Source organism: Triturus cristatus, chromosome 7 (genome assembly GCF_964204655.1).
Source record: "Triturus cristatus chromosome 7, aTriCri1.1, whole genome shotgun sequence".
Lineage (NCBI taxonomy): Eukaryota > Metazoa > Chordata > Amphibia > Caudata > Salamandridae > Triturus > Triturus cristatus.
This window is the reverse complement of record NC_140590.1, coordinates 150,176,282-150,191,550: the sequence shown is the minus strand read 5'-3', so window position 1 is coordinate 150,191,550 and position 15,269 is coordinate 150,176,282. Positions and strand designations below refer to the sequence as shown.

Genomic DNA, 15,269 nt, shown 5'->3' with positions numbered 1-15,269 from the left:
AAAGCAGGCCTAGTTTATTTCCCCAATCTCACATGGAGTCTGTGGGAGGGCAGATGTCCTGCATTCTTCCGGCCTGGATGGCCATTATTGTGGACCAGTGGGTCCTTCAAATTATAGATAAGGTCTACACCCTTCCCTTCCTTCAGGTTCTACACTCCATACCACCTCCTCTCTCCTCCTTGCCACAATAATTTGTCCATTCTACTGCAGGAGGTGGCAACTCGGCTTCAGAAAGGAGCGATGAAGCTAGTGCCTGACAAGAAAACAGGCCAAGGTTGTTATGCATGCTACTTCCTGGTGCCTACGAAGGACGGCAGTCTGCATCCAATTCTAGACCTCAAAAGCCTGAACTTCTTTCTAAAAAAGGAAATGTTAAAAATGCGGACCCTAGTTCTACTGGCATTGGAACTTAGATACCGGATGATTTTCCTTGGACCTGCAGGATGCTTACTTCCACATCACTATTAGGCACAGGCAGAGACCTCCGCTCGGCCAGCGTAGTGAGCGGAGATTTTCCTACTCCGCGCTCATTTGAGAACGCAGAGTAGGGAAAGAAACTCCCAGCAAAATTGCACCCCGCCTCCACCCCCGTAATAAAATAATAGTGATAACTTACTTGAAAAAAAATAAAGTCACATACTTGTATTGCGTCATCCCCGGGCTGCCCTCCTTCTTCTTGCCGGACATCTTGCACAAACTGTGCATGTGTGGGTGCGCATTTCTTTGCGAGAAATGAGCAGAGAAGGAGGAGGGTAGCCTGGGGATGCCGCAATACAGTTAAGTGACTTTATGTTTTTTTAAATTAAGTTATCACAATTATTTTATTATGGGGTGGAGGCAGGTGGCGGAGCGGAGTTTTCCCCCAACTCCGTGGACCTCCACATAGTTGCACTCCGCCAGCTCCACCCAGGGTTAATCACTATCCTGTAGTCTTATGGGAAGCTCTGGCGATATGTGGTGGGTTCTACACACTACCAATTTGAGGTACTTCCTTTTGGTTCGAGATCAGTACCTTGAGTCTTCACGAAGGGGATGACAGTGGTTGCCGCCCATCTCAGAAGGTTGGGCATACCTATTTTTTAATATCTGGATGACTAGTTCCTCAAAGCCAACTCGCTGGGGATGCCTTGTGCCATCTGCAGTCAATGACGTTTCTGCTGATTGACTGGGGCTTTTTGATCAACAAGCCCAAATCCCACCTCTGGCCCTCCCAGTGATTTGAGGTCATAGTGTCAGAACTGGACACCACCCATGTCTGTGTCTTTCCTCCTCCACAGGGAATCCAAGACTTCCAGGAGATGGTTCAATCTTTCTATCAAAGCGTGAGAGTCTCAGTCCTGTGATTCTTAGGTCTGCTGGCTTCCTGCCTTTTCCTAGTTATGTATACATATTGGCAAATGAGGGCCCTGCAGTAGTGCCTCAGCAGGCAATGGCTCCAGTACGGGAAAGCCCTGTGGACTCATCATTATCTTTCCCCAGCACAGACTGGTTGAAGTTGGAAATCAAGGCTGCTTTCCTACCTAAGGTGGTCACTTCCTTACACCTTTTCCAAGCCATCACTCGTAAGACTTTCTACCCTGCACCTCATCACACAAAAGATGAGAAATGGTTGCATTGGTTAGACCTTAGAAAGGTGGTTAATTATAACCTGGACTGCACCAAGGAATAACAGTCAGACGACCAACATTTCCTGGGCTATTGTGGTGCCAAGAAGATGAAGGTTTTTCAGAAGAGGACCCTTTCCTCTGTTCTATGTGTATGTCCACCAGCAGGGAGTAGTCATCATTCCCAAGCCAATTACCCACAGCTATGGCTTTTTGTAACCAATATTTCTGCTATGACTTGCAAGCAGTCTGGTGGTTTCCGATGGGCTGGGGGACCACCAGAAGTAGTGGGCACAAGGCAACCATTCCTCCACAGTAAACCTCCGCAGGTAAGCCATTTCAAGTGGCCAGCTATCCCTGCAATCCACTTGTCTCCAGCAGTTGGCAATGAAGTGTCACAGCTACTGTCTGGAGCTTTTCCTGTAACCCTTGGTATCACAGTCCGTTGCACCTGCAGGAGCCTGTGTGTGCTAGCCGCCAGTTTCCCCAAGCGGCAACGGCAGTGGGAGTTTCAGTGTTGTTTTTTGCTGTGGCAGCACCCCTGTTCGTCAGCACTCAGGGGCAGCTCGGTGGGATTGGCCTAGTGGCACTGATGGGCTGCGTTGGTGCTCCAATGCCGCAGCAATCTTGTGGGGGTCCGCCATATTGGATCTTTACCCTCGCAGCTGTGCTTAAAGCTGTCTTTCAGATCTTTAAGGCAATGAGGTCACCAATGGCTTCTCTCCGAGGCAGACAAGAAGGGCACACTCACCCACACCATTCTGGGGCTGAGGGGGCAGAATTGGTGTCAAGATGTTGCCAGGAGGTATTGCCTCACAGGGAGCTCCTTGGTGTCAGTTTAAAACTCTTCACCCATCCCAAGCATCCAGCTCTTGTGGCGCACGAGACTAATGAATCCAGTCCAGGAATGTGTGTTTGGTCTTATGGTTACATGGTTTGTATAACCTCTTCATCACTTTAATCTGTTACTTAGCACTGATGTCCTCTGTCATTTTGTTTGAAGTGTATTGTGAGAGAAAGAGTGGAAATCGTCTGGCTTCTTTGATTGATGTTTTACTAATGACAAAACCTATACCTGAAGCAACTGCATTCGATCTGTGTGCAGAATGTTCCATACAGATGCACTCTATGCCGTACATGTGATGTACACCACGTGTGCACGAACAGTCACACACACCATACAGTGTGTACAATTTTATTTCTTGAAAAATGCCTTGCATAAAAATTTACTCATCATTTCTGTGTGCATTGTATGACTGGCAAAATATGCTGCAGGGATCCTTCCGGTATATTGATATAAAAGCAGGGCTATTTCTGTCTAAGCTCTTCACAGCAAAATGGGACCCTGCAAATTGAATAATAAGAAACAGTTCTACTATTAAGGATGCTGATGTTATTCTCTGCGGCGCCAGTAACCTAAGGGAATACAAACATTGCAATTGATTTCATGTTCTAAGCAACAGTAAGTAAGCAGAGAGCATGATACTTTAGCAGAATCAATACCAGAACAGCTCCTGAAAGCAACAAGTTCATCATCAATCCCAACTAACCATTCCTAGCCCAAGGCAATATCAATTGGCTTTGCCAATGCTTGTTTTCTTTGTGAAAATGGCCAGCTCCATTGAATATAAGTAGCTTTATACATTTGCACACAAGAGAAAAGTAAAAAGGAATTTTCTTTATGACAACGAATCAATACAAAGATTTATGCATTGTAAAAAAAAATTGATTAGAAAATAAAATAGCAATATGATAAAATACAGAAGAGCATCTTGGCATTAGGTCACACTTGTGTGATTAAAACCTTAACCATCTTATGGATTATTTTGGACCCCAATGTAAAAGGTGAGTGCAAATAACATTAGTGCAAGCACCAAGTGTATTACTGGGCCCACTTTACACAAAGGAGTAAAAAATGAGAGAGAAATGCATTTTGTGAACATTTATCAATAGTTTGCCATGCTGTAGAATCACACAAAGTGATGCAAAGTCTCACAAAGTGTGGTTAAAGTATTTACTTGCCAGTGCGAAACATATTTTGCTCTGGAAAGTAGTCCTTAAAGTAATGCAAACACCTCAATGCAGTTCTTTAGTTGAAAGTGGATTTTCATGGGTGGTACATGTGTATTCCCACTACCAACTATGGTTTTTGATGGACAGTCATATCTACTAAAATCGGTAGTCAGGAGTTTGCCCCATTAGATAACAGCACCTCGACACAGGCGCTAACATCAAATGTTATTATTGCTCCTATCTTTTCTTACATTACATGTTTGTTGCACTGTGCAACACACATCAAATATGTGCAGAGTTTTAAAGTTAGTCTAAGCATATAATTTTGTACTGGAAGGGTACCCGTTCAGTACGGACAAATCCTTCTCTAATCTATAGGAAGGGCAGTGTTAAAAAAAATTGTAAAATACCCCTCACACACTGAAACCTGATTCAGTGTCATGCTTCATCATTGGGGTCTTCCCGCCCCTCCACGGGACGGGGTGTGCTACTACCTACGTAGACGCGGGAGCACTTAATTTAGTGATTAGTGTGTATGTGTAGTACGTGGGATCGTGAAACAATATATATATATATATATATATATGTGATGATTTTAAAAATTCCCTGGCTAGTGGAAAAAAATTCCACTGCCCTAATTGGGTACATGGAAGAGTATGTGTGACCAGCAGGCATATGCACACTTACAATATCACCCAGTGAGGTGCAATAGGGATGGTTCTGGTCCTGAAGAAGTAAGCCAAGGGGATGGGTTCTGAAACATGTCGACCCTGTAGAAAATGACCCATCAAAGTACACCATCTACACCTCCCCACTTTTACTAATCTCAGCTAGGGAAACCAATAAAGTGATTTTTTTCCTCTAGCCAGGGAATTTTTAAAATCATCACATATATATTTTTTTTCACGATCCCACGCACTACACATAAACACTAATCACTAAATTAGGTGCTCCCGCGTCTACGTAGATAGCAGCACGCCCCGTCCCGTAGAGGGGCAGGAAGACCCCAATGATGAAGCATGACACTGAATCAGGTTTCAGTGTGTGAGGGGTATTTTACAATTTTTTGAACACTGCCCTTCCTATAGAGTAAAGAAGGATTTTTCCAGACATCGTCATTAGAGCACATTAAAAACACCTGCAGTAAAACTAAGTATACACATATACACATACATATCTTTATGTAGATAATGGTAGAATCCCTTTGTTGAATTACGATATCACGAGGAGGCCGATTCTACTTTTTCCTCTTCACTCCCCCCTTTGATTTTTTGATTACCCGTTCAGTACAACATGAACACACCTGCTAGAAATCCCCTGCGTGGCGCATGTCAGCCCATGTGTGCGTCAGAGCAGCAGCGCCATTTCTTAATAAGTGTAGCTGTGTAATGCTCGCTCCCTCAAGCGCAACACAAAGCAGCAACTTTGTTTGCTAAGATCCTTTTCAATAAAGCTGCCCCATTGGTTTACTTGACTTGCATATCAGAATATTTTAATGTGCATTGTTACAGACTGCGAAAAGCCAAGATTTCGTATGTTGCTCCTCCTTTCTCTTGTGATCTTGCTGGTATTTACATTTATTTGTATTATATTTTGTGTGTAGTCTCCCACAGTCCTGTTCATCTGCGCAAATGCAGTCTATGTCACCCCTGGCAGTGATACTCCCACAACAGATCGTCAAGTATGGTTCGTCGACAGAAGAAGGGGCTAGCGTCTCACGGTTGCATATTCCACCATCTCCTCTCCATGAGAGTCATTCGGAGAGGTTTCTGGCCTCTGAAAGTGATGGATTGTGGCGTAATTGAGCTCCTCTGAGACCTTGTGACAAAAAACAGGAGGAAAAACACAAAATTAGAAAGAGTGTGTTTTTCTACATTTCATCAGCTATCTACATCATTTTACATGGGTTACACGTGATGGGTGAAGGATAGGGTATGGAAACAAGTTTTCTGCCGTTTTAATATTTTATTGACATGTCTAAACTTTTCACCTACTCAACAACACTAAGAAGCCTAGAATCAGTAATCGCCAATAAAAAGCTTCATTAAAACTTGAAATATTTCCCCATAAGATAAGATCTTTAAGAATTTAATTGAGTTACAGTGATACTTGCTAAATGAAAGAGATTGTGGAAAATTAATCATTGTGCTGTTTTGTTCAGTGGGGAGAGCCACAGATAAATGTAGCGGTACATTTTGGAGGTTCTACAATATATTCTACCTACTATTTTTTTAATAATTTATGTATATTCAGTGGTGTTTTCAGACTGCTACTTCTTTATGAGATTCTATATGAAGAATAACATTCCATTTGTCATTTCGTATGATTGTGAAATCATATCTCGAATATTGTGACCACATTATCGTAGGACAAAATATTGAAAGGCAGGTACACAGAGGGACATAACGAGCAATTTACAATTCTTGCATCCACATCTTTGTACCTTGGAAAAAAAAAAAATATTATCTAGGTACACATATGTGGAGTTAGCTATAGAATATGTATAGAAACTTACCGTACGATAATTTGTCCCTCGATATTGTTGTAAAGATATTGTGTCGCATTTATATACAGGATTCGATATTTCAAGACTATAATATTTCTTGTTAGATAGGAGGTGACATCAGTATTTCCATACTTTTAGGCTGGGCCTGCTTCCTTCTCTAAACACAAAGGTAAAAACCTTGGCTGGTGCCTTCATGCTAACTTTGCCCTTGTTTCTCAGCCACTTTGGCTACTCCCATTTATGCCTTTGGAATTCTTAACGAGAGATTAAATTGCCTAATACACTTATAGGATAATTTAGACCAATGTATAAGTGCAAAAACAACTAACTGTTTAACACTAGCGCCTTGCGCCCATTAAGAGCCTTTCACAAATAATGCTGGATGATTTTTTGGGGTAAAATATCTAAAATATGGGGCACCCAATATTCTAAGCGAAAAGGTTATAAGACCATAAGACACTGTAGGGCATATTATCAAGGACGGTGTTAAAAATTATCGCTAGTTAACGGCGGAAAACTGCCTCTAAAGAGGCGATAATGGGCTTGATAATATGCCCGTGAGAATTCCAATAGAAGCCCATGTTGACACCAGCACATGGGCTTCTATTGGAATTCTCAAGAGCATATTATGAAGCCCATTATCGCCTCTTTAGAGGCAGTTTTCTGCCGCTAAACTAGCGATAATTTTTAACGCCGTCCTTAATAATATGCCCCTGTGTTCCCCTAGGAACAATTCAAAATGTAGTTAATAAATAGTACAAGTGGCCAAATTGTTTGCGTGAAAGGCGGCGGCGGGCGCCATCTTGGGTGTGGGCCGGGGCTGCGCTCCAGTCGCGCCGGCCTCTCACCCTCCTCACGCCCCATATATTGGAACCATGGCCAGACGGCGCAGCGGGCTGGCGCAGCGGGCGCGCGCCGAAGCCGCGCCAAAGCCAAGCCCGTCTGCGTCCGTCCGCGGCCGGACCCGGCCCAGGGCCACCACCCCTGGTTCCCGACTGCTGTACACTCCCCGGCATCTACTAGAGCTAAATCCCGGTAAGCCATGTCAGGCCTGTACGAGTGCCGTCCTGACCGCTGCGATACCCACTCGCCCTTTTATGTGCCCAGGCTGTAGCTATCAATTTTCCCTAACTTGTCTACCAGCCTACTCGGATCCAAACCATGGCATACCATATGTCAGAGAGAATACAACTTCACATGGTTGTCGAGCTGCGCTTATCAATGCGCGCTCGCTCCCATGTCACAGTTTTTACATTAGTGAGTTTATTGTCACCCATGACGTGGATTTATTATTTGTCACTGAGACCTGGGCAGATGCCGGGTCAGGCCCGGATTTCTGCAACGCTACCCCGGCTGGATATAGTGTCGCCAGACATGACAGGCCTATAGGACGAGGTGGGGGCCTTGCAATTATTTACAAGGATAAATATCGCACCACACTCGATCCTATAAATTCGGTTAACTGTGAATCAGCGGTTTTTGCTATCAGTATTAATCCCAAGCGGGCACTAAAGGGTATAATACTCTATCGACCCCCTGGCCCCCGTAACTCTTTTCTCTCTACCCTCTCTGACCTGAGTGACAATGTCATCTGTTCAGATAAATTTACTATATTGGGAGACTTCAACTTCTTTTTGGAAGATCAGGACAACCCAGACACCGCCCAACTCACGACTGATTTTTCCAATTTTGGACTGCACCAATTAGTCAAGGGTATCACACACCAAGCTGGACACTCCCTTGACGGGCTATTTACTAATGATCCTGACATTACTGTATCAGGCATTATTCCAATTACATGGTCAGATCATAGGGCTATTATTTTTCAACTAGATACACGATTTTCTGCCTTGCCGCACCCCAGACCTCGCACTAAGATAGGTACCCGGGCCTGGAAAACTGCAGATCTCCCTCAGATGTTGCATTCCTTGGCCTCCTCCTGTCCTCAGGGAGGAAATAGCTTGTCACCGTCAGCTTCAGAGTTTCAGGACTGGATCCGAAGTGCCGCTGATCTAATGGCCCCAGAGAAATTCACGCAACCCAATAGAGTATCTCCTTCGGCCCCCTGGTATAATGAAGATCTCCGTCTACATCGCCAACATTGTAGGAATTTAGAAAGGCGCTTGTTGGAAGGCGGACCCCGAGGAGTCGGTGCGACCACCAAGGGGGGGCCCTCACACTGCACGAAGTTGCCGAGCGCTGCCGAGAAGTCCCCTGAGAGATCCTTCTCCTATCACGTCCTAGCACAGTAACACCACCACACAGGACTCAAGGAGGTTGTCTTGTGACAAGCAATTCTTTATCAGCAATAAAAAGGTTACGAGGGCAATATTTACACGAAGGGATCGAGGGATCCACCAAAAGTCTCAGTGTCTCTTTGGAAGGGTCGGGGTAGCGGGACAGTCTTTGGCAGGAATGCGGTACGAGGGTACCTGGGGCCCAGTTCTTATCCTCAAGCTGGAGGACCTCCGGATCTCGGAGGGGTTGAGCCGCGACGGCGTCAGCAGGGCTCTGGCGTACAGTTCGTGGAGAGCCGCGATCCAATCAGCAGGGCTCTCAAGATGGTTTCTGCTCAGCTCGAGCCGCGACGTCGTCAGCAGGGCTCCGAGGGAGGTTTCAGCGAGGTTGGGCCGCGACGGCGTCAGCAGGGCTCCGAGGTTCCAGGTGGTTCAGAAAGGGTTCACAGGAAGGAGCCGCGACGCAGTCAGCAGGGCTCGTGATGGTTCCGACAAGAGTTCTTCTCCGTAGGGTCAGCCGCGATTCAATCAGCAGGGCTCTCGACTCCAGGATACAACTGCCGAGCTGTGGTGGGGTCGCCCCAGATATAGGTCTGGAGCCCTTTGATGTCCGGACCTATGCGCCCGAGGGGGCGGAGTGGCCGGGTGGAGGTGGCCAGACGCCCAGCAGGAGAGGCGCCAGGCCCATGGGAGTTGCAGGGCGATCACACCTCGAGAGGGGAGGACAGTTGGGGGTCCCATCGATACTGTCCTCCGCCGGGGGCGATGAATGGTTCCTGCGGCACCCCCTGGCTAGTTCGTGGTGCCTCGATGTCGGGGCTTCGCTGGGGTCGAGGCCGGGTTGAGCGGGGTCGCGCCGGCTGGTGCACGGTGTGACGTGGATGTCAACAAGATGGCGGAGCCACGAGGAGTATGCGTCCACGTGCAGCTCCGGGTGAAGGGCCTTGGTGCAGTTCAGACGGGTGGCCCGTGACGGCCGGGGCGGGGAACGGGCACAATCCAGGGGGTTAAGGACCACGCCACGAGGCCGGGTCCAACAGCGCTGGAGGAAAGCTTACTGTCCCACAGCTAGACAAACTTATAAAGACGCTCTTATGATTTATAAAAAGGCGATCTTGGCCCGAAAAACAGTTTTTTACTCAGCACAAATCGAGACTGCTGCCAACTCTGCCAGAGAACTTTTCTCCGTCGTCACCACCTTGTCCACCCCCTCCATTGGGCCTGGAGTGGAGCCCTCACACACTTTCTGCAATGAATTGGCCATCTTTTTTACCACTAAGGTTGCAGATATTTACGCTTCATTTGAAAATGACATCAGAACTGAACATAGAGGTGACAGCAGGAAAGAAGTACTGTCGCACCCTAATTCTGACTCCTTCCCTTGTTTCTCACCTGTTTCACATCAGGACGTGATTAAAATCATCTCCACTATTAAATCAGGCTCCCCCTTGGACCCCTGTCCTCCGTCCGTGATGCAGAAACTCACAGAAGTGATCTCCCTCCCTTTGATGGAAATCTGCAATAATATATTCCTAACAGGCCAATTTCCTAGTATATGGAAGAAGGCTGTTATTAAACCCCTCTTAAAAAAACCTTCCTTAGATCCTACTGTTGTCGCAAGTTACAGACCGATTGCGTGCCTGCCCTTTCCTGCCAAAGTATGCGAATATCTGATGAATCAGCAGCTCTCAGAGTTCGTCGAGACCCACCAACTTCTCGACGAAACACAGTTTGGGTTCAGGAAAGGGCATGGAACAGAGACTGCCTTGATAAAGGCCTCTGATGAGATCAGGACGATCATGGATCAGGGAGGGGCGGCTGTTCTTATCCTTTTGGATCTGTCAGCAGCCTTTGACACGGTCGACCATGTCACTCTTGTCGACCGTGTCACAGCTCTGGGGATAAATGGTCGGGCCAAGGATCTTATTTCATCCTTCCTGGCAAACCGTACCCAGACAGTAAGGCTCGGAGACTTTTATTCTCCCATCTCTGCACTCCCTTGTGGAGTCCCACAAGGCTCCTCGCTAAGTCCTATGCTTTTCAACATCTATGTAGCGGACTTAGCGAGGATAATAAAGGCCTATGGGATACAGTTAACATCGTACGCAGACGATACCCAGCTGGTGCTGGGTATCCATAAGGATGGCCTTACTGTAGCAGCCAACTTCCAGAAAGCTATGCTCGAGGTCAGTACTTGGATGGCCTTGAATTGCCTCAGGCTTAACTCGGACAAGACCGAGATCATGACCTTTGGAAAACTTTCTCCTGAATGGTCCCTCGGTTGGTGGCCAGAAAAGCTCGGCCATCCACCTGTCCCAGTGGAAAAAGCCAGAAATCTGGGAGTGATTTTTGACAACAAGCTGGTCTTTGACCTCCATATCAATAAGGTTGTGTCATCTTCATTTTACATCTTGAAAAAGATTAAGAAGCTGCTACCATATCTCCCTCCGTCAGCTGGGAAGACTCTGGTCTCTACCTTAGTCTTCTCAAAAATAGATTATGGGAACGCTCTCTTCCTCCATACTCAGAAGCGTGTCATAACGAAGCTGCAATCTATTCAGAACGCGGCTGCTAGGATTCTCCTCAACATCCCTCGCCGCAAATCTACCACCCTTGGTATTCGTCAGCTTCATTGGCTGAGAGTTGAGAGCCGTGTTAAATTCAAGGCCCTCTGTATTGCTTATAAGGCCATACATGGCACTGGACCCAGATTCCTGATCGAAGCTTTTCAGTTCTATACCCCCAGAAGGCAATTAAGATCGGCCAATACCAGCCTTTTGCCGGTGCCACGTACAAGATCAGTCTCCTGGGGTGACAGGCGCTTTCTCGTGGCCACTCCAAAACTTTGGAACCTCTTGCCAATTGCCATTAAAGCCGCTCCGAATCTGATTAGTTTCCGTAGGCTTTTGAAAACATGGTTGTTTAACCAGTGAGAAGACGGTAGGATGATGAACTTTAGTTGCTCCACAGCGCCGAGACACCTTCGGGTATTTGTCGCGCTATAAAAGTTGCGTAAATAAATAAATAAATAAACAAATATCAGTGTATGATTATGATAATCAACACAGTTTTGCCAGAATTCAGTATTTTATGTTGAATAACAAAGTATCATACCACGTGTCCATTTGACAGTCAATATATTCGATAATCAGAACCAAGTAGGTAGTCCAAGTGACGGCGCAGTGTAAGTGCAAATATGTGAGCCAAACACAAACCAACATATATATCAGTGATAATCACAACATGTGCAATGATCCAGACCCATAGGACAAAGAAAATTCTTAGGAACCAAATGCTATAGACATTTGGGTTAATACAGTCCAACAATCAATGATGTGTGTGGAACCAAATAAGTTGAAGTTTCGACCCCTTAGACTGAGTTAATTAGGGTCTTCATCACGATGACAAATAAATTGTGGCAACCTAACCAAAGAAATTCAGGGGCATATTATCAAGCACGGCGTTAACATTATCGCCGCTTTAGCGGCAGAAAACTGCCGCTAAAGCGGCGATAATGGGCTTCATAATATGCCGCAGAGAATTCCAATAGAAGCCCATGTTGACACCAGAACATGGGCTTCTATGGGAATTCCAGGGGCATATTATCAAATACATTATCGCCGCTTTAGCGGCAGTTTTCTGCCGCTAAAGCGGCGATAATGTTAACGCCGCTCCTTGATAATATGCCCCTCAGTTTCCCTACCTACATTTTCTCATAGCTTGAACAATGAGGTAAAAACGCTGCATTACGGGCTCGCTGATAAGTATCAACTCAAGGCTCTGTAACACCTACTTCGTTTTGATTTTCGAATATGCTGATGGTCTATTTGACTCATGTTATCGTTACTTTTGTGTTCAACATAAAATACTGAACACGGGCAAACCCATGTTCATTTTCATTATCATACACTGATATTTGGCTATGAGCTGTTTATTAATCACATTTTGGATATTTTTGTGTAGACATTTACCACAACTTATATCTTGGGTCCATTATCCAAGTAAAATTTCAACAAGCCAACATGTGTGTTATAACATGTGCTATAAAGTGCTAATGAATACAAATACAAACATGCACATATGTTGTGTGCATGAATGAGCACTGCTTGTTATGATTTCAGCTTGATTCATTCTTCTGCTGGTGCATCATACCTTATTTCTCATATGTATGATTGGCCTCATATAACATTTTCTGGATTTCCATTGTGATCCAGACGATCGACCAATCAGTCAATCAGGATTTATACAGCGCAGCTAATCACCCAAAAGGTTATTCATGTGCTTGCAGGTCCTTGAGGCTTATTTGAACAGTCAGGTCTTGGATTCCGGGAGTGAGGTGTAGGTCCGGAGGTTTGTGGGGAGGCTGTTTCAGGTCTTTGTTGCGATGTGGGAGAAGGAGCGTCCTCCACGTTTGCTTTGGTAGATGCAGGAAGTATGGGCAAGTGAAAGGAAGGTTGAGCGTAGTCTTCTTGATGGTTGGTGGAAGTTCAGGCAGTAGTTAATGTAGGCAGGTCTTTGGTTGTGTAGAGCCTTGTGTGTGTGGGTCCGTAGTTGGGGTGGCCGGAGCTTGCAGAGTTGCACTATGCGGAATTCTGTGTAGTTGCATAGAAACTCTTTGGAATTCTTTGGAGTACTACTCTGCCCTACTTTTCAGCCCAGAGAGCTAACATTGTGGGGTGAGCTGCACACTGTGGGCAGAGGGCACACTAGAGAAGACACTGTAGTGTGGGGACGCGGGCCACTGTGAGCACCGCATCTCCAGAGATGGCGAAGCACAGTGCATCTTTGTGCAGGGCATGGGAGGGGTGAGCAGACATGCCCTTGAAGCTGGTAGTGCAAGGGGGCATTTGTGATGGCAGCGTGTGAGGCCCCAGCAGCTGGCCTTCTGCCTCTCCTCCCTGCTTGTATGTCCAAATGCTAGAGAAGGATCATCTGGAGCTTCATTTTCAGACCGCCATTAGGGCACCCCTGTGCATCTGCAGTGTCCAGCACCGTGACCGTGCACTCCAGTACAAGCAAGGTATACTAGAAGCACACCAAAAAGAAGTAGAAGGGACACTAGGAGCAAAAACACAGTTACACTGGGAGTGTGCCCCCTTACATTCCAGCTTTCCATCGGTCATGCAGCCCCTAAAGACGGTTTATTTAATGTGCTTCTTATATGGAGCCACCTTGACTGTACGATGGTTAAGGTACGCTCCAAGCATTCAGTGCTGGAGGGGGTGCAATAAACTATTAGCAAAAGCTTTACCTTTCAATGGGAAAGCGAATCACTGGAGCCATCTAGTCAGTACCTCCTGCAGCAGGAGGGGAAAGGAAGGCATAGTTGCTTCTGTTGCTCAGTGAAACAGGCACAGGAGGAAAGGGAGGCGGCAGGCTCCAGGAGGAAGACTGGGCACTCCTGGATGAAAAGAAGTCTGACCACCTATCAAAACAAGGCCTAGGACAGTCAAAATAGCAAAAGGAGCTGGATAGGCTAAAATGTGAATCTTCTCAAGCAGTGGGTACCGGTAAACTCTGCAATGCGTCGATTGACAGAGTTTTTGCTACACTCCGCGCTCCAAGCAGAGCACAGAGTGGGCAAAACTCAGCAAACTCCACCAGTGATGTGAAGTTTACTGCCTATCTCTAGTCAGCAGCTTGAATTAACATCTCTTCTGTATGTTGAACCAGTGGAGTTGCCTGAGGTGGGGTGTGATGTGGGTTCATTGGGGAATGGCAAGGATGAGGAGGACTGCAACTTTTTTATGGTCTGAAATCTCTGTAGGAGGTGTGTCGCGATTTCTATGTATGGGGAATGTTTCTGTAGTCCATTCGACTGGTGATGAGGGTTTGTGTCACATTGTGTCTCGTGTGTAGGGGTAGCCACTTCTAACGTAGCATGCGCAGATTGAGGACGCAGGCGGAGGAGACAGCATTGATCTGTGACTTCAGTGTGAGCTTGTTGTCGATGATGATTCCGAGGTTTCTGGCATGATTGGAGGGAGTGAGTGCGGGTCCTGGGTCTGATTGTCACCAGGAGTCGTTCCAATTATTGCTGCTGTTAGCAAAGATCAGTACTTCTGTCTTGTCTGTGTTCAGCTGCAGGAAGTTACTCTTCATCTAGTTGGTGACATTTATAATGCATCTGTGGAAGTTGGTTCCAGTGGTGGTAGGGTTGTCACTGAATGAGAGGATGAGTTGAGTGTCGTCTGCATAGGAAAATATGTTGAGAACATGGGATCGGACAAGGTTGGCCACCGAGGTCACATATGGGTTGAAGAGTGTAGGGCTGAGTGTGAGCCCTGGAGGACACTGCAGGTGATCTCCTTGGGCTCAGAGGTGAAGGGTAGAAGGTGGATCCTCTGAGTTCATCCAGTGCGGAAGGGGGTGATCCATCTGAGCGCATCCCCTTGGATGCAGATGTGGTGGAGTCTTTCGATCAGCATGTGGTGGGATGCAGTGTTGAAGGCTGCTGAGAGTCCCGGAGGATCAAAAGCTGCTGTTTTTCGTCAGTCAAGGAGGGTTTGTATGTCATCGGTGGCTGTGATCAGGCTGGTTTCGGTGCCGTGATTGCTGCAGTAGCTGAATTGGGAGGCATCGAGTAGCTGGTTCTGCTCCAGGTGTGTCATTAGTTGATTGTTGGTGACAGTGGCGGCTCCTCAAAGGAGTGCTGCGAGGCCGTGGGGCGGGGCGGGGAAGGGGCAGGGTGGGGGGTAGTAAACTCGGGCATACGGCCGAACAGAGTTAAGGTAATAAATAAGTAAATAGAACGAATTACATTGCGCGCGCTGCATCACCATTTGGCGCTGCAGCGTGCGCAATGTAATTCATTTTATTTATTTATTTATTTACTTAACTCCGTTCGGCTGTATGCTTGAGTTTGCCACCCCCACTCTGCCCCTCCCCCACCCCACCCCTCCCCCACCC

At 46.5% G+C, this 15,269-nt stretch overlaps 1 protein-coding gene across 1 annotated transcript in view; it reads right to left on the bottom strand.

Moving 5' to 3' along the window:
• Positions 1-4,883: 4,883 nt before the first annotated feature.
• Positions 4,884-15,269, bottom strand: part of LOC146809073 (B-cell receptor CD22-like) — a 261,719-nt gene continuing 251,333 nt past the window's right edge. The window contains exon 10 of the mRNA XM_085614824.1: positions 4,884-5,435. Within this exon, the coding sequence (XP_085470950.1) occupies positions 5,325-5,435 (111 nt within the window). The 3' untranslated portion in view covers positions 4,884-5,324. The remainder of the gene's footprint in view (positions 5,436-15,269) is intronic.